The sequence below is a fragment of the Lytechinus pictus genome, chromosome 8 (genome assembly GCF_037042905.1).
Source record: "Lytechinus pictus isolate F3 Inbred chromosome 8, Lp3.0, whole genome shotgun sequence".
NCBI classification, from domain to species: Eukaryota; Metazoa; Echinodermata; class Echinoidea; order Temnopleuroida; family Toxopneustidae; genus Lytechinus; species Lytechinus pictus.
The window spans coordinates 18,156,765-18,181,750 of record NC_087252.1 but is presented as its reverse complement, the minus strand read 5'-3'; the positions used below and the strand labels follow the sequence as shown (position 1 = coordinate 18,181,750).

The 24,986-nt window shown below is 36.3% G+C and overlaps 1 protein-coding gene and 1 non-coding gene across 3 annotated transcripts; both read left to right on the top strand.

Moving 5' to 3' along the window:
• Nucleotides 1-7,814: 7,814 nt before the first annotated feature.
• LOC135155086 (uncharacterized) lies at nt 7,815-19,318 on the top strand. 2 transcript variants are annotated; one of them, XM_064103695.1, is made up of 7 exons: nt 7,815-8,033; nt 10,361-10,533; nt 10,996-11,073; nt 13,436-13,604; nt 14,055-14,122; nt 14,871-14,999; nt 16,287-19,318. In XM_064103695.1, the coding sequence occupies exons 1-7, from the start codon at nt 7,832-7,834 to the stop codon at nt 16,431-16,433; spliced, it is 966 nt and encodes a 321-aa protein (XP_063959765.1). In that variant the 5' UTR covers nt 7,815-7,831; the 3' UTR covers nt 16,434-19,318. The 2 variants fall into 2 exon arrangements, with proteins under 2 accessions (XP_063959765.1, XP_063959766.1); XM_064103696.1 differs by having other exon boundaries at nt 7,901-7,981.
• On the top strand, nt 18,284-18,354 carry TRNAA-AGC (transfer RNA serine (anticodon AGA)). The gene has a single exon. It is a non-coding gene; the product is annotated as a tRNA-Ala (tRNA).
• Nucleotides 19,319-24,986: the final 5,668 nt, after the last annotated feature.

Genomic DNA, 24,986 nt, shown 5'->3' with positions numbered 1-24,986 from the left:
GTCACATCTGAAACAGAAGTTCCACATTGAATTAGATGTTTTTTAGGATTATATATATTTCACATTTAGTGAAGGATTTATAAACTTATAATAGTCTTGTGTTTAACATCTGCATAAATCGTCACTATTTACATTAAAGATAGATCCCGACTCGGATGTATTTGAGCAAGCTATACAACCGCGTGCAAATTCATATGTAGTTGGATGAAATACACACTGTATCTTCAATTCATTCAAATTGATTTGTTTACAAAATGTTTTTTCTCCATATTCTTCCATTATACAATCTATATGAATTGTGACATTTATAGTTTTTCTTTTCCCCAAACAACAAAACCACATAATATCTGCACATCTGGCTGAATGGATATCATAATAAGTGCATAGTAAGGTATGAAGATAATATTATGTTAAGCAATCTCTGTAGAAATTGACAGATTTCAAATAAAAGATTCACATACTAGTACAAGTCCTCACATTTTGGCGAATGCATCTCACAATATGTATTTTTTGTTTACTAATCATTGCAGAGATTGTTTTTTTTAATATTTGCTTTAGGTGAAGGACTTATGAGGCCTTATACTCGGCAAACAAAATGACAATACAAAATAATATGCGATTATGTCGTGGCTTTATTCAATAGAGATGAACACTTTTCCGAATCCGGTGTCACAATCACATAAGTATAAAACATGGATATGAATACCTCTGATTAGAGACTTACATTCATGTATGTCTGGAACCAACCGATAGCCTTTGTTTAGCTCCCCGAAGGGGGGTTAAACCCCCGGCTAGAAGGCCCCCCTCCCAGAAAATTCAACGTTAAATTTCACGGCTGCTTTCCCACTGGTTCTCTGCTAGCCGGACAGGAATACCAGCACAGCTATTAACTACACGTATGAGCTATCGGCAAATCGGTGGATTACAGATGGCATACTTATATCATATAATATAAATATATATACCAGCCTTCCCGCATGAGAACTTGGGTGAGGCCAAAATTTCACGAAAAATATAAATGTATACAGAATACCAGCCTCCCCGCCTATGAGATCAGGTGAGGCCTAAACTGAAAGTTCGAGCGTGACACCCTTACATTCAAATTACAATTGCGTTCCTAAAGTACTATGTAAAGTTATAAATAAATCCCCTTCGTCTAGGTACCGAATGAGGACCCGATTCAATATGAAATATTAATCAACGTACATGGCATCAAAGTGGAAAATCTAATAACTAGAGGCTAAAATATAATTCACTGCTTTACACACCTTGCAAAAGTGACCATTGTGGATTAAAGAACATATTCCATGCCAATCTATCTTATGACAACAGTGTTTAGGCGGCATAATTTGACAAATTACCGCCAAACGAGAATATATTTTATATATATGATCGGCCGCCAAAACACTTCATTCATTTTTAAGCCTTCGTTCATAATTTACTCCAGTTTTGTGTTAGCTGGCCAAGCTAAATCAGTTATCATGCATAATCAAGAAGGCCTCCAAGCCCTCCATCAATAAATTAAATGAATCAAAAATATACATCTTTGTACAACCTTTGACGTCGCTGTCTTTCATGACACAATTACCTGAAGGCTTGCATTCTTTGCCTCTAGATATCATTATTATTATTATTATTATTATTTTTTTTTTTTTTTTTTTTTTTTTTCAGAATACCTGCTTTCTATCCTTGACCAACATACCAGCCCCCTTTTAAACCAGCATGACATGACATTTAAAAACCAGATAGAAATATTCAATACAAGTATATGAACAAATATCCATCTCAAGTTTAATGAGAGCATGGAAAACACTTCTATGTATTCAGTTGTTGGAAACAATCTCCCAATAGAAATACATTAAACATAAACCGTGTCAGAACTTCCTTCACAATTAAGATCTGATTACCATGCACAAAACTAAACAAAACATATGAAGGAAGACAAGATAATATGCAATTTTAAGTATCATGGTTTTGATACAAACCTATTGCAAGCTTCAAAATTGAAATTCATTGCATCACTAATTTTGATAAGTTATCAATGGTGGCTGAACGTCATCGGTTTGACCTTGATATAATTAACAAATACTAGCATCCTAACATTGCTAAACTAGCAATGCATGCCGCACTGAGGTACTGCCTCATTCTTGTTGCCCCATTTGCCATACATTTATAACAGTGCATGATTTAACCCTATGCACACAAATAATTCAATTGTGGACAATCGATCAATAAAATCCAACATTTAGCATTTAGCATTTAGGTAGCATTTAGCTACCGTAGTCACCTCACACTTAATTCCAACAAATACATATCATACCATTCCTGAGTTATAATTGTATTTTCATGGATTTTGTATACTGTTCTGTTGGAAATGAGATAAAATAAAATCTGAAACTGAAAACTTGAGTAACATCCACAAAATAACCCCATTGGATTATGGGGTATAACCATGATAACTGAAGGCACTAAAACTAATAGAAGCATCCCAACATTGCTACACCAGCAATGCATGCCGCACTGAGGTACTGCCATTTTCTTGTTGCCCCATTTGCCATTTATAACAGTGCATGATTTAACCCTATGCACAAATATACTTCAATTGTAGACAATCGATCAATTAAAATCCAACCACAGCATTTAGTTAGTCACCTCACACTTAATTCCAACAAATACATAATTATACCATTCCTGAGTTATAATGGATTTTGTAAATTGTTCTGTTGAAATGAGATAAAATAAAAACTGAAAGCTTGCGTAACATCCACAGAATAACCCCATATAACACATGGAGTATAATCATGATAATTGAAGGCACTAAAACTAATTTGAATATGAAACCTTCCCGATCAGGACTACTCGGTTAGAGCAACACTCCTCAATTAAATATGCTGTTAAACTAAGAGCCAGTTAACATCAACTGGAACTTTACCCGGGATGAATCATTTCGATAATGTTTTCACATATCAACGTAAAACATGACTGCCTTTTTATTGTTTTATCATCCTCACCACATCCATGAAATAATTATTTATTTAAAAAATTAAATAACATCCGAACAAGTAGTCCTTCAAACGATAATGAATAAAATTTGAAGTGCCTTATACATTGATACATTCATATATGCTTATCCTGAACAATATGTTCCATTCTTGTTGGCAAAAGCATACGTACAAAGGGCTTTCTTCATATGTTCAAACATGTTCAAGTTCCAATCCCATCCAAGTGAACAATATGGGGGACCTCATAAAAAGTCTGAAACTGAAATCATGACGAATTCATCCTCATATTATATGAACTTATCCTTCAAGACAGCCCACTGTATCATGATGTTTCAAATATGATCTTTCCCTGTTGCTTGAAGGCTAAAATGTTTGTTCACCAGTTTTTTGACTGAAGAAAAACCTCTATTCCTTGGAATACGTATCAAAACCACCTTGTCGGTAAATTAGTTCTATGAAGATGAAGAAGTTGACCACTGCTCCAATTAGTGTCATTGCTGGCAACAATACCCAGTTCAGTTCTATTTATTATAAGAGCGTATTAACGCCCCAAAATGACATCCTTTACTATGGACTCTAAGCTAACTGGTCAGGAAATAGATCCAACCAAAGGGGAACTCTTTGGCAGCCAGACTTGGAGCGTTCTAGATCATACTATAGTAGGTCTACCGTCTAATTGTCATCAGACTTTCCTGCCAGCCTACCTTGCCTCGCAGTAGCCCACTTGAATCCCTTTCATCCAAAGATCCGGCACTGCAAAAGAAAAGAAGAAAAAAGCCTGGGCAGAACACCAAATTCTATATCTAGTACCAAAACGGGTCTGTCCCTTTGCTATCCTTTTCGATTTATCACTCTTGTCGGCCCGAAAACCGAAGGACGTATATAACAGAGGTTATGAACATTTCTTCATCTACTGCAAACACACAAGCACTAGTGAAAAGCATATTAAACAATTTGGAAGATTACAATCCTCACCAGTATTGGGGAGGGGGCTCAATTGAACCCCCTAAATGCCTATGGAGTTGTACCATTTATTCAGAAATAACAAATAAAATATATACATGTATATCCTTCGCCCTCTTTATCATAGCTTCCAATATACGCGTACTTAAATTTTTAGCTTTATACGAAACGAGCAGCTTCCCGAAACATCTGAAACCGCCTTCACAGAGTAATCATTAGTCCTGCTCCTTATGTTTCATTTATAACTGCTATTTTCAAATTCCTTACAGTATAACCCCAACCAGCGATGCAATATCATATGCATATATGTGCGTGTTGCAACTTCGACAATATTTCAAAACCAGATTCAATAAGCTTCAAATAATCTGTTCCATTTTAGACTATAACTTCTCTTATCATTTTTATTATTTATTATTCTTATTTCAGTATTCGGTTTTACCTCTACACCACTGCAGAAATAATCAAGCCAAATAACTGCATCCAGCCCATTAGATACATTTTCATAATCAACGGGCCACCAGCACGAATATTTCACACGCTGTCCAATTCCAAGAAGAAGATATACTTTTTGGAACCTGGTTTCTGATTGAGCAATCGGTAAATTTCGTTGATTGGCCAGTATACCTATATGGCTTATTGCATTATTAAGGGGAAATGACAGTATGGTACAATATTTCAGACACTTTCCAACGCAGGCCCATGCAACACAGGCCCATGTCAATCGACTACATCAATTTCTACTGAATGCCTTCAAGAAATTAGCTCATAATTATAAGCTCATCATCATTATTTATTATTTTATTTGCCGCCTTGATCATGTATACCAAATCTATAATATATTATCATTATTTTAAATGATACTATCGATATTATCTCAGTTCAAATCATTGATCAGCCAAATAGGCCTATTTGATATATATCTTGAACCATGAGGTGTAAGGTTCAATTCTGAAGCGCTTTGAGCGGTTAGAGGTTGATAAAGCATATAAAAACAAGTAATTCAATTCCAATAGGGCCTAAGCATTTCCATTCTTTCAGTTTCATTTCCACAAGATATAAACCATACAAAATCATAAAAATCAAGGTTCCTTGTTAGGAGGCCCATACTATTATAATAACTGCTCGTTGAACCCCTTGACTTCAATCTAAACTAAATTGGGGATTCCAAGCTAATTCGAAATTACATCCGATTATCATGTGCATGGTAAGTTTACTTTTACATGTACCGTGTTTCCTCGAAACTTCGAGCTCACAGTTCTACCAAGCATCGGCATTTAATTCATGCAAAGTGAATTCCCAAAACCAACCTCCTTTCAAGGCGTACATGTTTAAACAGAACTGCTTGGTGCAAGTGGAGGTATTTATATTTATAATGCTTATCAAAGTGTATTATTACAAAATGCTAATGACATAATCATAATGATAAGCATCATCTGCTACTTTCCAAAATAATGACTGATTCAATAATAACATTTGAAAGCTGAGTAGAATCTATAATTATTACCGCTACCGGTCTATCGCTGGCCCATAATCCAGAAAACGTCATATAGGTCAAATTATAGGCCTAACTGAACCATCTGATAATAGGGTCTATCCCCAAACAGACATGTAAAACCGCGTCTACTGTAAGTAGATCTAACGTTAGGCCGAGCCTAGTTTCACTCTGTGGTGTCACCATGCACTGCTGCAGTGCAGTAGACTACTTGTAAATTTATAACAAAGTGACATTTCCCACTCAATTATTTATCAATAATACCGAAAAGTTTGAACTTTTCGCCAATCACTAGTATACCCTCTATTTATTTTATTATTCTCACCATTTTTCAAAAACGGTGGCTTAAAATTAATCATGGTCCTAAATAGATAGGCCTTTTAAAATAAGCTGTTAGTGTTAGCGCCAATATAGACTACAATTTCCTTTTGATTTTCCATCGTATACATATTATCGATACTAGCAGAAATTTTAGAACCGCAATGTTGGCATTCACTGGGCCAAATCCAAACCACCGGCTTCGAAATTGTATATTACAACCGTATAACCATAGGCCCTAGATCTACTCATCTAGTCATGCAGATGCACTAGGGCCTACGCCTATATACGCTACGGTAACCAACGTTAAATTAAAATTGTTGAACTCATTCTCAAAACCTCCAATCTCCATCATGACACACCTGGACCTGGTTCAGACACCAAAACAAGTAGTCAAGTAGGACCAGGTCTAGGCCAGGCTAGGCCTGTGCTTAAATTTTGAAGCTAACCCCTCCCTTTTCCATCATGATCATAATTAAAACACTTGGACCAAGTTTAAAATTAATTCCAGGCCAAGTCCAAGTTATGTCTAGGATCGACTATGGCTTGACATTTGACCTAGGACCTACAGACCCCAATACTAAATAGCGTTAGCAAGCCAAATGGCAAATAGACCCCCCCCCCCTGTTTGCCTGACTACATTAACTAGGGCCTAGGCTTTTAATTTGCCTAGCACATGGGAATGGGATCTTCGCGTGCTAACGTAAAAACCGGGGGGGGGGGTGTATTGAAGGGCCATGAAATTGAATTTGAAAGAGATTTGTGTCAGACTCAGAGCGTAACTAATCGACTTCTGACCAATAAGAACATGATTTTTTTTTTTTTTTTTTTTTTTTTTTTTAATCTCAGAGTCAGACTAGGGCCTAGGCAGGCCTACCTGCGCTAGTCTAAAGAAAACTCCACAAGTTACAAATCACCCCGATACTCCTACTACTTGTACTAGCAGTATCACTGTACTCTGTTACTCTGTAAGACTAAGACTGAGCAGGCCTCGATCATTCAACAAGCCTAATTAACAATAGGCTTAAGTTAGGCCTAACTTAGGCCTAGGCCTACTACTGGTACTAGTACTAGTAGTAGTAGTAGTACTAGCACCTACTCCCTTGTAAAAAAGTACTGCGATTACCGCGGTACTACTGCGGTACTACCACAGTACTACTGCGGTACAATTGAAGTACTTGTAGTACCGCGGTACTACCGCGGTACTACCGTGGTACTTATGCAGTAGTACCGCAGTACAATTGAAGTACTTGTAGAACCGTGGTACTATCGTGGTACTACCGTGGTACTTATGCAGTAGTACCGCAGTACAATTGAAGTACTTGTAGAACCGTGGTACTATCGTGGTACTACCGTGGTACTTCCGTGGTACTTATGCAGTAGTACCGCAGTACAATTGAAGTACTTGTAGAACCGTGGTACTATCGTGGTACTACCGTGGTACTCTTGCAATAGTACCGCGGTACAATTGAAGTACTTGTAGAACCGTGGTACTATCGTGGTACTACCGTGGTACTACCGTGGTACTCCTAATCACTAAATATGGCTCAGAATATGCTTATTATCTGTATCAACATCCATTTTTACTAAATAAACTGGTTTTTAACATTACAAATTGTGATAGCCAACAAATTCCTCATGTATTTCTTGGATTTTTAATTTCTTATGTATTTGTTTGATATTATATTTTTTTTGTTTTTCTTTTTATGGAAAAAATATTGAACATTATTCAACAACTTTTAGCCCCAAATCAAATGATTGCAGTGATGAAAAAGAAAAATAATGAGGGTTTTGACTATTCTTTGAAAAAAAAAACAATTCCCACAGGATTTGTACACAAATTTATATAGGCTAATTAATCTTTACATGCAATATGGACATTGAACAGTAAAATCATGCGATGTAATATGTACGCGATTGTTTGACAATCGTGATCACCTGAAGGACGCATGCGCGTATCTCGAAAAATCACGTGACGCGCGTGCACCTTTTTTATTGGATCGTAGAAAGGCGCGCGCGATCGTCTATTTTTCATTCAAGATCTCAGCGCTTCACTATGCCGCCACCAGCTTCAGACGAGTTCTTCTGTCTTTTTGAATTTGAAAGCGATGACAGCGTCGAAATTGGACCATTTTCTTGGATATTAGACACGGACAAGGATGTGGATCCTGAAAGCTATGTCGATCAAGCTGTTGAAGTTATGTGGGTCAGTGGCAGCAAAACGGAGAAGTATCGAGCAACAGTGTTGGCTGTAAATAGTAAGTCCGTACGGTGTACCCATGCAACTCAGGTCTCAGTCCCATGCATGCATCATGCATGCATTACTATACGATAATTGTGGTCATCATACATATTTACAATGACGTACATGTCAACGAATAATGTCAAAAATACATATTCTCTGCATAAAATCAAATTGAAAATTATATGATCGGCTGCACAATCTCATAATGAACACATCTGATGTCATACAATATTTAAGTCTAAAGAATTTAACGTAGGCCTAGGCCCCTACATAATAACATATTTTTCTTCAACTTCAAGTTCAAATCGACTTTCAAATACTAGATCTAAACCTTCCAAAAAGAAACTGCGTCTGCGAAGCCGAAGACAAACGTGTGCATGGCCATGGGAATGTAACATTATTGTTGACATGCTCACTCACTGCCACCATTCCTAATCCTATATATTCTTGTCATATGTGTAAAACACCTTGTGTATGTTAGTACTAGTAGATCTACTTGTGACTCATTAACCCATCAAGGACGAGAGCTATTTAAAGCCTAAAGGCTAAAGGCCAAATTGATCATTGTTTTCCTCTACAAATTGGCAACTCGTATTTGTCGTAAATTTTGTTGGCCATTATTCGTTAAAATATCACTACCATCCCACAAATATGCGGGGCTTAGCCTTAGGCACTGATGGGTTAACAGTCAATTGACATGGTCCATTGACTTGTACCACTACCAGTATTACAGTCAATGTACTATTAATTAGATCTATATTGATTCAAATTGTTATTTTGGTAAAAAAAAGGTCTACAATTGCACACCCCCCTGGCATTTCAACAAATATTTGGCCGATTGAAATTTGCACAAATTGATGCTCTAACTAATAATGATTGATATGTGACAAAAATTTCAAAGAAATTCGAAGGCGGGAACTCACGATATCGCCTTATCGGTGTCAACATGGCAATGGCTGCGATTGCGATGCCGATGGAGAGTAGTTGTTGCCTCCGATCGTACAACCAATTGTGATGGATCACAAACAATTATAACGCTGTGAGTGTGATAACATTAACAAGACTTTTTACATTTTTTTCTGTTATTTTTTCCCTTATAATTTATATTCATAATGGAAAAAAGTTTATCACATGTTATGATCAGCGTTATTATTGTTTGGGATTGATCACAATTGGTTGTACGATCGGAGGCAACAACTACTCTCCATTGCGATCGCATTGGATGTCGATGCCGATATCGTAATGTATTAATCATTATTAGAGCATCAATTTGTGCAAATTTCATCTCAATCGGCCATACACTTTTGAAATGCCAGGGGGGTGTGCAATTGTAGACCTTTAGGCTTTACCGTTATTTTTGTTAACTGAATTTGACTTTGTATTTGAATGTTCTACTAGCTACTCTTCTATATTATAAACATTGTCTGTGATTTATGTTCTGATGTTCGTACATTGCCATGATGTTGGTATATTGCAGTGAGTGCGATGTAAACAGTGGCACTGACCACATGATCACGTAGTACTAGTAAATTTCCAAGACCAAGCCTCACATGCATTATCAACATGTCTGTTATTTAACTCCGGGCATCGCTAGCAGATTTTTTTTTTTTTTTTTTTTTTAATTATTTTAAAGCAGTTTTTCGCTGCGCATTACTCCCATTAGACATTTTTGGCTCCGGATCACTAGCGCTGTCGCGCTAGCGATCCCCGGAGTTACATGTCTGTTAACTCCGAGGATTGCCACGCTGCGCGTGGCGATCCGAATCCACTCAAAAGTGAACAAAAAAAGTTCACATTTGTGCAGCTGAATTCAGCTTTAAAATAATAAAATCATGCAATACTTAATTACCACCAAAATATGACGCAATATGCTAGCTTTGCTGTGCCTCCATAAAAGAATCGGATTTCCCCCTCCATTCGGCACAAATTCAGTCATTTAATGGCTTCCGAGACTTCCCTCCCGTGGCCAACTGCACAAATGTGAACTTTTTTAGTTTTTTGTTCACTTTTGAGTGGATTCGGATCGCCCCAGAGTTATGTCTGTATGTGTGGCGCTGACGAGCTGCATGAATGATGAGGTAGGTACTAGAAATTGACAATCTGACATAAACATGATTATGTGCATGATTATTTTTTAGAAGTGCCCTAGCCTGTTAAAAAAAATTTTCGGGGTCTCCCTGATATGTTAAAGCAATTATCATGATTATGGAGACATTTGAAAAGTGATTTTTGTATTAATTATTTCCATAAACCAAACCAAATGAGGAGTGGGAAAGCTCCAAGTGAGTTTGTTTGAAATTGTATAGTTAATTTTTTAATTTGTTTCAAAATTGTTTAAAGGATCCAAGGATAATCTCATCAGAAAAAGGAACAAGATGTGTGACGGGCAATCAATGGAGACTGATAAGGAAACTGGGAGAGGGAAGAGAAAGAAGAAACCAACACGCACATACATGTATTCATCTTCGGAGTTGGAGACGGATGATGAGGAGCCTCAACCAAAAGAAACAAAGGTGTGTGTACATGTGTCATATGATATCCCAACACTGGAAGTAATTTTTGATGACTGACAGATTAACAAAATCTTTCTATCCAGTTATCATTTACAAACTCATCAACAAACATAGTCAATAAATCCTTTACAGTTTACAGAAATAACATTGTTGGCTTTGTTTCAATATTATGCAGCTCAATCATATTTATAAACAAATGTTCTGGTTAAAATGTATAAGGAGGGATATTTGTTTTCAATTTGTAGAAACAGAATAACATGTCTTTGCTCTTTTTTTAAATTTCTTGGGTGCTTAATACAGATGGTTCTAAGCGTCTACATATTGCTAAATTTTTCTTCATGAAGTAACTGCAATCGCCAATGGTTGTGTAACTTGTGTGCCTAGACAATTCCCAAGATGCTAAACAGTACTATTTAAAAAAAATCATAAAATTGTTTTTACTTCTATCTTTTCCTTTTTCAGAAATCAAAATCAAAAATTTCACAGTGCAATGAGATGGCCAGGGATCTCAGGAAGCAAATGTTTGGTGCCAATGAAACGGTATGTGCAGCTATTTAAACACCTTGGAATTGCAACTTGCAAGCGTGATTAATCTAAGGTACCTGTTGATGCATAGTAAGCTATAAGTTTGTTCACATATGCAAAGTGTCCTAAAATCACTGTTATATGACAATTAACTAAATGCTCAGTCCTGGGCAAGTCCAAGATAACGCGCGTGTTACGTATGGGACATTTCAGAGGCTTTTATTTCCAGAAAAATGGTGTAAAGGAACTTTGATTGCATTGAATTTAACCATGGTGATTGATATCCAGGAGAAGTGTATTCATGTAAAAAATTGTGAGAAATGACCTTGACAATGAGATTTTAGAAGAGAAAATGTGTGCTGTTACGTATGGGACCAGAAGAAAAGAGATTTTTTTAATTTCTTTTTCAAGTTGAAATTGCTCAGAAAGTATTTCATTTTAAAACCTTGAAACTCACTGTGATAAAAGTCACAGCACTCAAGTTTACCAAGGATAAATTTCATGTAAAAAGGCAGAAAGCTCTAAGTACAGGCTCTGATTAAAGACAGATATGACGTGTTACGTATGGGACATTTTTTCCCCTATTCGTTTAGTGTGTGGAAAGCGTATATTGGATTTTTGGTCTGGTTACCAAAGTGAAATAAGCTGTAATTAATCAGATTTGTTTGCAAATTGTCAGGAAAATGAAATTCCAATAAAATTTACAACCATAATCATATTTGATTATATTTTTCATTTTTATCTATTTTGTTTCATACGGGCATGCTGCTAATCAACCACTAACTGATTTGAACATGTATTTACTAGTGCTAATTATTATAGAAGTTTTGATGATATTTTTTTGTTTTTTTTATTTGGGGGTGGGGGCAATTTTTATACATTCACTGGGCTTTTAAGTTGTATAATTAAACTGTGTGAAAATGCCTTTTCTATTGTTCAAGAAGAACCACTTGAGTAATACCAGCTATAGATCTACAAACAAGTATGATCATTCTGTGCGAATATAATGAACCACCGTGCACCGTTCTTGGTCTATATTAGTGTATTTTCCCTAAATATGAAATGCCATGAAACAGTTGCATGATTTCTAAAATGAAAGCATACACACCCTTGCTTTTATCAAATACATCTTTACTACCTGTAGATTTAATCTTGAACAGGGGGGCCACAATATGAAATAATACACAGTTAAAATTCTTAATGTTGTCACAGTTTCTAACAAAACTTTTCTGAAACTTTTAGAACTTCCCAGAATAGCACTGCAATAACTTTTACAAATTCAGAAATAAACTAAAAAAATGTCCTCAATTTGTTACGTATGGGACAATCGCTGATAGGACGCGACCTAATTTGCATAATTAATTGCGTCGTGCATAAATTTTCATACCAAATTAAAATAGATGATGAACCTCTTAGGTCCACATATTAATAAAATTTCAATTGTGTTCCTTTAAAGGTGTAGATCAGTAGTGGTTTAGGAACTCGAAATGTATTTGAAATCAGGTTAATGGGTATTTATATAAAGAAAACATCATTAAAGAACTATCGTGGAATTTTGGACACCTAATTTTACTTCTGTGTGATTTTATGAATGAAAAAAGGTTGATCTTGTATCCATCGAAGAGCGAAAATTCGTTCGTAAAATTCAAATATCAATACACACGGCCGTTATCGACTTTTGTACGTGGGCCACGTACAAAAGTAAATATCTGTTTTCTTTGATATTTCAGCCATTTCTGAACCGATTTTGATCAAATAAACGTGACATTTGTTTAAAATTAATGATCTTACTTCAGTATTTTTAGTTATTTTCATTCCAGCTCCCAAAATAGTTAAATGGTTCCAACGCCCTCTCGCCCACTACTGATCTTCCTCTTTAAATAATAATGATTTTTTATATTTGTCCCATACGTAACACAGCATTTCTAATTTATGCAAATTAAGTCACTGAAATTTGCATAAATTTGCATGATACAATTTATTCCTTCACAGAATTTTAAATTTCAACTATCATGCTTCAAAATGACACCAAACATTTCAATGTTGAGCAAAGATGAAATTTTGTCTTCTCAGGGGACCTTATCTTGGACTTGCCCTCCTATTGATTGCTACAATTTTAACACATTTGAATGAATCCTTTAAAATTTTCATTGAACATATTTAGCTAAGTAATTAAACATTATAAATGTACAAAGTCAATATATTTAGTTAGATAAGTATGCTAATTGCCATGTAAAATCTTACAAATCCTAATTCACAGTGAAACCTTGTTATTGGTCAAAATTAACTAAATCCTGTTATGACGAGGTAATTGCGCTGGTTCACATTCATAAACCATACTTTTTAACTAGTGTCCGATTTGTTATCATTCTGACAGAAAAAATCAAATGGACGTACGGCAACGGGAAGTGGAACAAGTGGTGAGATAATTGACCTGAAAAAGCAGTTGGAGAAATCAAGGAGAGAGACTGAGGATCTGCAGGTGAAGCTGACTAAGGAGAAGGCAGTTAGGGAAAAGATACAGCAACAGCTGTTGTTTTTGCAAGGTACAGTATTTCCTCCCATTATTTAGTATTCAAATGCTTGGACAATACCTCATAGTCATATACCTCACATATTCGTTAAACAAACCTTTAGTTTATGGTGCCCTTTTGAGCCCATTTAAATAATTCATGTTGAATAGTTGGTAAAAAAAAAAGTTGGAATGAGGGGACTTGTTCCATATGTTAACAACTCTGTATAAGCCTTCTGAACTTTGTGAAATTCATGGAGTGGCTTCTTTTTCTGAGGTATCCCAATCTCTCAAAGAAGTTTTCTACTTTTTTTTATCTGTGTCATGATCTTATGTTTGTATTAAATCTCCAGCTCTCTTCTCCATTCTAGAGTATTCAGCTTCGGTTTGGCAAATTTTTCTTCATATAATACCTTCATAGTTTTAAATAGTTCAATTTTTAGTGGTATGAATAAATATCTATGTTATTTTGTTTTTGTTCAAGGAGTGCCTAAATTCATCGAAACCTTTAAAGGGTTCATAGTGGATATGGAGGAGATGTCGAGACTCAAGGTATGTTGTGAATCTTAAGGGGTGGTCACACTGGACATGACTATACCCACGAATTTGCTGTATGCATGTGGTACGAACTAGTGCTCTATGTCTACTGTTCACATATTTGCCAATGCCATGAGAAAGCAGTAAGAATCCGATAACACTTCCATCAAGAATGGAGAAGAACCAGTACGATGTCTTGCGAACTCAGTATGATTGCAGTAAGAATGGTGGACAATACCTATGACATTCTTACTGCAATTGTACCAAGTGTGTAACCCTCGTACTGGTTCTTCTTTCTTGATGGAAGAGTATCGCATATTTACTGCTGTCTCACTGCATTCTTGTGGCATTCGCAAATATGCATACAGTATGCATTGAGCATATGTAGGTATGGTCGATACATGGCGAACTACTATCGTACAGGTTAATACCGCAGGCAAATGTGTACAGCATTTGTGGGTATAGTCATGACTGTGTGATCACTCCTTTAGGCAAAGCGATTCCAGGCCAGCGTGCATTTGTGTTTATGATGAATTACTCTGGATGGATCGTTATATTGTATAGGTCTATGAAAACTGAATCAGTGGGAATTAGTAACTATTTAGAAGTCATTTTTTAGAGGAGGAAACATGCATGCAAATCTCTTATGCTATTTGCTATTTTCTGTTTGCTTTTGTTTCCTTTGATTGCTTGACCTACTTTGCAGTAAAATCTTGGTAAATATTTGATGGTATGAAATATGGATTTTCGTTTTCATTGGCAGGCTGATCATGAAGAGATGCACTGTCCATCAGGAGGGTCATCTACATCATCCTCGCCCGCTCGTTCCTCGCCCGCTCGTTCCTCCACCCAGTCCTCCACCCAATCCTCGCCATCATCAGCACGACCACAGGTAATTACTTCATGTATAAATATTTTAGTTCGACTAAGTGGCCCAGATTCAAAAAGAAAATTTGTACATAACCATGATTAACATTGATTACTGCTCGTATACAAGATAACAATTTCTAATTATATGATGGTTCGAGCTTGCAAATCGGCAAAATATTTCAGAAACATTTATTTGTTGCATTAAGTGTGTACTGTCAATATTGTTAACAGTATTTAGTCCTCACCAGGCCAGGTTAGTCTATAGCCCGCACCCCCCCCCCCCACAAGAAATCTCGGCCCCTTATAACGAGGTGTTTGGGACCATCGATTTTACCTTGTCATAAGCGGTATCTCGTTATAAACGGCAGATTCAATAACACATATAGAAACACATTTACAATTGGGACCAAAGGATTCTCCTCGTTATAAGCGGTACAGGGAAACCCCGTTATAACGAACTCGCTTATAACGAGGGGAATCCTTTGGTCCCGATCGTAAATCTGTGTTTTATATGTATTATTAAATCTGCCGTTTATAACGAAGTACCGCTTAATATAACGAGGTAAATTTGATGGTCCCGACCACCTTGTTAAAACAGGGTTACCTGTACTTCATTATAAGCGAGCTCGTTATAACAGGGTTTCCCAATATCATGATAACTTCTGACAGATGTACCCGTCCATTATGTAATTTTTACTCAGATTACAAAGCTACCAGCAATTTTGATTTGATAATATTTTCTTCATTCATTGTTCGTTTATAGTGGAAAATGTGTGCCATCATGGACATTACATATTTGGGCAAATTATGTAATGGATCCTGATGGTACACATTTTATGAAATAGCTGAACATTTGATGAGCCAAATGTTTGTAAACTTGTAGTGTATAAACTTGTTCATAGCTTTGTATTCAAAGTACAAGTTACATCCTTTAAATTGTGCGATAGCGGAAGCAGGATTTTTTATAGTTCGCAATCGAAGATCCATCTAGTTCATATTTGTAATGTCTTTGACTCTGGAATAGCCCGTATCAGCCTACTTATTATAAAAAGATATCACTGCCCAATCTATGCAGGGCTAGTGCTTAGCTTTTTATTTACAGGTGAACATAACACATTAAATATATTTGATCATAGACTTGTGTGTTGTAGAACCTAACAAGTTTGTGGCTAATACAGAGCTTCTTTCTTATTTCTAGTGGCCAAATAAAATTTCAAGTGGCCATTGGCACCCAAGTCGTGCTATGATTCTCATTTACCTACCTTGACTATAATCTTTTTTTTTTTGTTTTTTACGTGTTCCTTTGCAGGTCATGTCAAGTCAAAGTTCCCAGGAGTGTCATCATCGGAAATCCGCATCGTTATGCGGAACAAAGTTGGCAACGAAATTAAGTTGGCCAAACGTAGATCTCAACCGAAAGAGAACCAAGCCAAAGAAAACCAAGCCAAAGAATTAAACCAAGAACCACAAGATGAGACCGAATGAAGCACTTTGTCAAGATGACTAATTAATTAATAATGAGCTAAGTCTTGTTACTTACTAATTATCCCCTGTTCACTGTCCAGAGGAGGCAAATTTGCGCGACCTGCCACATTCTTCGCACCATTCAGTGACGAGGTCAGTAACATGGGCCTGCCGAACACTGCCAGCATCAGAGGACTTAACAAGCACATGCATATTCTGTTCCAAATATAATTTAGTATGATCATCATGATGCGACCTATCCGAGTATGCCATGTTTGGTACGTTTCTGGCACTTCTGAATCGCCCGTCGCTCCTGTGTATTTTTTTGGTTGATTGGAATATGTTTTAGACCACAGGCATTGCTATAATGCTTGCTACAGACCAACATTAAAAAAAATAATAATAATGTTTTAATAGGGGCCAGAATTATCCTTATCTGATATATTAAAGGTGCTCCTGCATCGTTTATCATACACACAGTGCCATCTTGCGCACAAACTAGCCTAGTTCAAAATGGCGATCTGTAGCGTAGCATCCCAACGCTTGATGATCTTTAACATTTCACCTGTTTCTAAAGCTATTTTGATAAAAAGCTCTTCATGGGCCATCACATCAATTCTAGGCATGTATTGTGTTTTCCGTCCAGCTGGTACTAATATATTAAATTTTATGTTTTGGCATGTGGATATCAAATGACAGTGCGCACGCATCAATCAGTGTTCTTTGTTGGCACCCTTCTAAACAAATAAGTGTCAAGAACTTTCTTGTTGAGTAAATTTTGATCTGATAAGGAAACAATTTGAGATTTTATTGTGCAAAAAATGGCATTTATATATGATCTACGGATAAAAGCCCAAATTCACCTTGAAGAATGGAATCAAATCAGACTAACAAGAAACTACGTCTCTTGGAAGACATCAAAATTTATATGGGGAACCTAAATTGCCTCAAACATGCATTAAAATTTGAGACATTTGGTATTGTTAATCTGGTTTTTAAACAAAAGCGAATGGAATTAAAATTGCTTTTGTTATGATTTTGAATGACGGGAATATACCAAATTATTTCATGTTCCTGATTGTTCCGTACTCTATTTGCCAAAGATATTGCTGAAATGTATTCATTGTGTGCTGAAAAATAACTTTGATAATGTGTATGCGTTTGACGCCATTTATTTAAGTGGCAAATTTCCTCTCGTCCTTTAAAAACTTTGCCTTGTGCCAAATAACAAAGTATGCTCATGTAACATTTTAAAGGCATTGTCTTCTATATGTGTACACAATATATTTACCCTACTTATTTGTTGTGTAAGGTCACATTGATAAAGTGCTGTAACAAATATTGTTATATTATTGATAGATTATCTGTAGTAGTTATAAAAAAGTACTAAAGTAGAGATGTTAGATATCTTCATGTTTTTGTTGCAACTCAGTACAGATGTTTTTAACTACAGTTTTGAGATATTATTGATAGATTATCTGCTACAATTTCTACATATATGATTCATTTATTTATTTATGATTCATTATTTTAAATAATCATATTTTACTTCTATTTACTTACCTTGTCAAAGATTTTCTTTGCTCTTCATTACCTATAATATATATTTATGTTCAGTTTAATTCTCCACTCAATTCAATCTTTATTTGGAAATAAAGATTGAATTGACTGTATTATTCGTGTTAATTATATATTCAAAAAGCTGCATCACTTCGCCGTGATCCCTCGCATAGGCCTATAAAGTTGATTCTATCCTTTGGGTTTATGTCAGGTTTCTATAGCTTCTGACCATACGAGCATTGAAAGTTAAGGGGTTTATGGGACGAATTATCGACTAGGGCCGTCCATAGCTCAGTCGGTAGAGCACCGGGCTAGCAATCCGGAGGTCTCGGGTTCGAATCCCGATGGAACCCCATTTTCTTTGCTCTTTATTACCTATAATATATATTTATGGTCAGTTTAATTCTCCGCTCAATTCAATCTTTATTTGGAAATAAAGATTGAATTGACTGTATTATTCGTGTTACTTGTCAAAGATTGGAAGGAACTTGATTGATGTATGTTTTTGTTCCAACTTGGATACAAGTACGTGTTTTACAACTCAACAGTTCTTGAAAATTTTATAGACTTTATATGAAGCGTAATCTCAACTTGCCTTTACCATAAACATTGTGCTCGAACCTAAAACTCGTTAGTCATAGTAGTTATAAAAAAGTACTAAAGTAGAGATGTTAGATATCTACATGTTTTTGTTGCAACTCAGTAGAGATGTTTTTAACTACAGTTTTGAGATATTATTGATAGATTATCTGCTGCAATTTCTACATATATGATGCATGTGTTTAGTTTTAATGGTTTTAAATAATCATGTTTTACTTCTATTTACTTACCTTGTCAAAGATTGGAAGATTTATGTTTTTGTTGCAACTTTGATACAAGTACGTGGACAGTGTTTTACAACTCAACAGTTCTTGGAAATTGTATAGACTTTTTATATGAAGCGTAATCTCAACTTGCCTTCACCACAAACATTGTGCGTGAACCTAAAACTCGTTAGTCATAGTTGTTATAAAAGTACTAAAGTAGAGATGTTAGATATCTTTGTTTTTGTTGCAACTCGAGTACAGATGATTTTCACTACAGTTTTTATCATGTAAAATATTAAGCATATAACTTTAACTTGCCTTTACTTCAACCAACCATTCAGCCATTGTGTGTGCTAAAACTTCAGGAATCCCGTTACCTCAACCAACCATTTAGCCATTGTGTGTGCCAAAACTTAGTCATGTTAGTAAGAAAGTACATGATTACAGATGTTAAAACATATATATATATATATATATATATACATATCTCAAAATAAACTTTTTATATTAATACTTTTGTAATTTTCTTATTACTGTGATTAAGCTAAATGAAATTGTGATCGTTTTCATAAAGGTGTGCAAGTACCGCAGTAGCACCAGGGTAGTACCATGGTACAGGTACCACGGTACTATCGCAGTACTATCGCAGTACAGGTTTACAGGTACAGCGGTACTACTGCGGTAGTACCGCAGTATAGGTACTGCGGTACTACCGCAGTACAGGTACCGCGGTACTACCGCAGTACAGGTACTGCGGTACTACGGCAGTACAGGTACCGCGGTACTACCGCAGTACAGGTACCGCGGTACTACCGCAGTACAGGTACCGCGGTACTACCGCAGTACAGGTACCGCGGTACTACTGCGGTACTACTGCAGTACTACTGCGGTACTACCGCAGTATAGGTACCGCGGTACTACCGCAGTACAGGTACTGCGGTACTACCGCAGTACCTGTACTGCGGTACTACTGCAGTACTACCGCAGTATAGGTACCGCGGTACTACCGCAGTACAGGTACTGCGGTACTACCGCGGTACTACCGCAGTAGTACCGACCAATTTACCACGAGTACTACCGCAGTACTTGTACTGCGGTAGTACTGCGGTACTTGTACCGCAGTACTACCGCAGTACTTTTTTACAAGGGCTAGTACTACTAGGCCTACACTAATCCAGACTGAGTCTAGCCTAGGCCTAGATCTATTCCTGCTTCCGTACTCACCGGATAGGCTAGGTCTTGCAGAGACTGGAACTTGTAAATTGTCTGGTACCGACCCCGTTCCGTCTGCTAATCCAGAGTCCAGACCGTTGCCTCGGCTCAGCCACAGGCTTCACATCATACTCGATCTCGGGAGCTAGTAGTACGGTACTAGTAGTAGGACCTCTGACTCGGGCTCTGACTACCGTAACATTCAATACTCATAATCATGATGAATCCCAGTCGACCGTATGTCGTTGAACGGAATTCCATCTAGCAGCTCGAGTCAATTTCTCATCGTTGCGGAAACCAAAAAGTTCTAGGACCCAGCCGATCTGCTACTAGTGTTATACGGTACTAGTTATAGCGACAACACGTAGTCGTAGCGTAGGCGTAGCTCCTCGTACCGTCGTATAAAACTCGGTTCAAAGCAGACGGTTAATCGTTAGGCCAGGCAAGAAATAGAGAATCCTCAAGTAATTCGGACAGCATTTACAGCTGCATTAAGCAAAATTAAGATGATTCCCGATCGATGATGGTTTCAACAAAATTTCTTGTAGATCTCGTTGTACTTTGTAGAAAAATTACAAGCGAATATTTTGGACGTTCATCTCCGTTGAAGGCCAAGACTAAAATGAAGGATTTTTCGCGCCTTCGCCTAGGCGCGCGCGCCAAAATATGGACGCTCCTTGCGCCCAGTATAAATTATTGTCATTGTGCGCATAAACAATACCGTCTGGCGCACCATTGTGACGTATCACCTCGTAAACCGCGCCATTCCAAATTACAAACACCTTCATGACCTGGCTTTGTTCGCCGACCTATAAATCATTTTAAATCGCCGAGTCGTCTTTAAAATATATTATCTTTTCAGTTTCTCAGGCGACCCCGGGGGGCCACTTCCATTGACGAGTGGATACCGTGCGCGACCATGGGGTCTCGAAAAGCACCCTAAACACGTAATTTTCATATTCTGAAAATGCACCCCTTAACAAGTATTGGCATGTGAAACCCAACACTTAACAAGTATTGGAAACAAAACGATACTCTTAGCAAATATTCCCTGAAATGAACCCCTAAACGAGTATAGGAATATTTTATTGTTATGTCACGGGTCCTTCGGTCGTCGGTTTTACCTTTATACACAATTAGTACGACCCCACGTTCTACACCTCGCGCAAATCGGACTCTAAACACGTAGTGGTTGGGCAAAAAGGACATCCATTATAAAACATTTTAATTTTGTTTTATCATCCCCGCAAATTTGACCCTAAACACGTAACTTTCCTAGTTTATTTTTGTGTTTTTGACACCCTTGTCACGTTACGTGCCCTCTCTTGAAAAAGACAGCTTTTTACGTGTTTTTTTGGTCGCGCATGCTATCCACTCGTCAATGTAAGTGCCCCCCCCCCCCCCGGGCGGCGAAATTATTTTTCCCACCGCGTTCTGGACCAACATATGAATATTCATGACTTGCGTCTTCGGATTGAGAGTACGCGTAAGACGCAAGTCATGAATATTCATATGTCGGTCCAGAACTCGGTGGGAAAAATAATTTCGCCCCCGGGCAGGCGACGTTTTCTTGACGCCGATGTTTGAACTCCCAGAAGGATTGATTGATTGATTGCATTTTATTCTTTTTCATTCCAAAATTTAACAAAAGTTACAATGTATAGCAAAACACAAAAGTATAATATACAGAAATGAAAAAAAGGGAACCCACTGGAAAGCAAAGCTTGTTAGTATGGGTTCCCTGCAATAAATAGTTAATTAAAGTATATCTTTGATCAATGAAATTCAAATCGTAAATTAAAAAGGTTTGTACAATGAAAAAGAATACTAGTGGGGTCAAGCTTTTTATGCCTACTATGTTACAATTAACAAAAAATATTATATCATATATACCCCTGCTGTATAAAAAAATACATGAGTTCAGGAGTGTGTGAACAGACAATCACTTGGACAAGACAGGACAAATACTAAAAGCAAAACAAAGACAAAAACAAAAAAGGCACACAAACAAAAACAAAACAGGACAAGACAGAAAAAAAAAGGAAAAGAAACAAAACAAAACACACTACAAAACATAGACAAACAGGAAAATAAGAAAAGCAATAGAACTAGACATTAAGGTGATAGGAAGAGAGAGAGAGAAAAAAAAGAAATGTGAGAGGGAGGGGGAAAGAGAAGAAGGAAGAAAATAAGAAGGGAAGAAGGACAAGAGGTGGTAGCTGCTTATACAGAAATGTTTAAGTTCTGGGGTTTATACCCAAGGATAAGAATTTTCTTTAACCCTCGACTGAAACTTAAATGTGTTGGTTTGTTACGTAATGATTCTATAAGGGAGTTCCAAAGTTTGATACCTGTAACAATAAATGTTTTATTTAAAATGATGGTTCTAGCTCTTGGTGGATGAAAGAGCCCGGCGGACCTAGTAGGATAATGATGAATATCGACATTTTTTGTAAACATGGAATAAAAAATATTTGGAAGTTCATTTTTATCTAAATTATACATGAGTTTTCCGAGATTGTATCGATACAAGTCACCAATCTTCAAAATATTATATTTATAGAAAAGTTCGTCAGTGTGTGAACGAAAATCTGCATGACAAATAATACGAATAGCCTTTTTCTGTAAAAGTAAAATTATGTTCAGGAGGCAGTCAGCACAATTCCCCCATGCTGTTATACCGTAGTTTAAATGAGGCAGGATCAAAGTTGAATACAAATTAAATTGTATATGAGTGGGAAATAAAAATTTTACTTTGTTTATGATACCAATATTTCTCGAAATAATTTTACAAATGTGATCAACGTGCTCTTTCCAGGAAAGATTATTATCAATGGTTACCCCAAGAAATTTAGTACTGCCAACTCTTTGTAAATTAGTATTTTCGAAAATTATATTACCTGGAAGTTCATCTATGATATTACTAAAGAGCATATAATTTGTTTTTTGGAGATTAAGGGATATTTTATTAGCTTTGATCCATTCAGATACATGTACTAGTTCGTGATTAATGGTGGCAAGCAAATGGCGTGGATCCTTATGGGAGAAAAAAATATTAGAATCGTCAGCAAACAGAATAAAGGATAAATTACTGGAGGACTTACAAAAATCATTTATGTATATAAGAAAAAGTAGGGGACCCAATATAGAGCCACAAGTAACAAGTTTTGTTTCGGAGTTAAAGTTTTCGAAAGAGACAAATTGTTTTCTATTGTCTAGGTAGTTCCTGAACCACTCCAAGGCTATTCCCCTGACTCCATAGTAATTAAGTTTGTGTAATAAAATGTCATGATTGATGGTATCAAAAGCCTTGGAGAAGTCCAGGAACACCCCAACAGTATGTTGAAACTTGTCGATTCCGCTGGCAATCTAATCAACTATTGTTAATAATGCATGTGTAGTATTATGATTTTCACGAAAACCAAATTGCAAGGGATAAAATAAATCATGCAAATTAAAGAATTTCGTCGTACGAACAAATATCAATTTTTCAAGTACTTTAGACAAACAGGTCAGCAGTGATATGGGTCGATAATTACCTAACGCAGTACTGTCACCTTTTTTAAATACAGGTATAACTCGAGCTAGTTTCAGCGATGAAGGAACAATCCCAGTAGACATACATAAATTATAGATATATGCCAAGGGTTTAGCAATGGTATTACAATTCTTTTTTAACAAAATGTTATTGATGCCATTATGCCCCGAGCTTTGCTTATTTTTTAAGCCATGAATTATATCCGCAATTTCTGCCTCATCTGTAGGAGAAAAATATATTGAATTTGGGTTGGGGTCATGAAGAAAATCAGTAAAGTGTTTTGGAGAGTCTGGAATGAGTCTGGCAAGATTTGGGCCTATACTGGAAAAATAATCATTGAAAGTGTTGGCCAAAGTAAGTGGATTTTCTATAATTTCGCCATCAACATTTATTTTTGAAACAATAGATTTTTTTAAATTACCATGCAAAACATTCTTAATTATTTTCCAGGTATTTTGTATATCATTTTTGAATAATTGAAACTGATTACAAAAATACTTTTATTTACTTTTCCTAAGTATACCAGTAAGAATGTTCTTGTAATCTTTGTACTTTTTCTTGTTCTTATCACATGGTTTAACAATTGATTTCAAATAAAGATTATTCTTCCTGTTAATGGATCGTAAAATACCCTTGGAGACCCATGGGGACCTTGGAATCTTTTTGTAGTTAGATTTTTTTTTTCGGATTAAAGGAAAACAGTGATCCATCTTAGAAGATGTTATGCTCATGAATGATTCAAAGGCAGCATTTGCATTTTCTATAGTGTAGATTCCAGACCAGTCTGTGTTTTCTAGCTCTTGCATAAAATGTTCTATATTGTTTTCAGAAAAATCACGTTGTATGTGAAATGAAGCCGAGTTTGCCGAGAAACCATTATTGAGTTGGAAATGGAGGAATATTGGAAAATGGTCAGATAGATCGGAAAGAATTATGCCAGATGACAGCGCAAGTCGTACATTTGTAAAGACATTATCAATAAGACTGGCCGAGTTGGTAGAAATTCTGGTAGGTTTAGTAATTGCTGGTAAAAAACCCGCAGTAAGAAATGAATCCATGAATTTTTGTATGAATGCATCTGAATCATATTTAAAGAGATCTGCATTAAAATCCCCTAGTAAAAAACAGTTTTTATGAAGCATGATGTGGTGATTTAGTAATTCATTGAAATTGTTCAAAAAGTCATCACGAAGATAGTTTGGAGGTCTGTAAATAACCCCAATTACAATGTTTTTATCATTTGGAATAACTACTTCAATAAATAAACTTTCTATAGAGTTATTCATGCGGTTCAATTCTGGCCTCAGCCTATACTCGTACCGTTCAGAAATATACAAACATATACCGCCACCTGTTTTTTCTGTCCTATTATTCGTAATCAAATTATAACCAGGAAGTGAAAAAATGTTAAATCAGTTTCAGAAGTAAA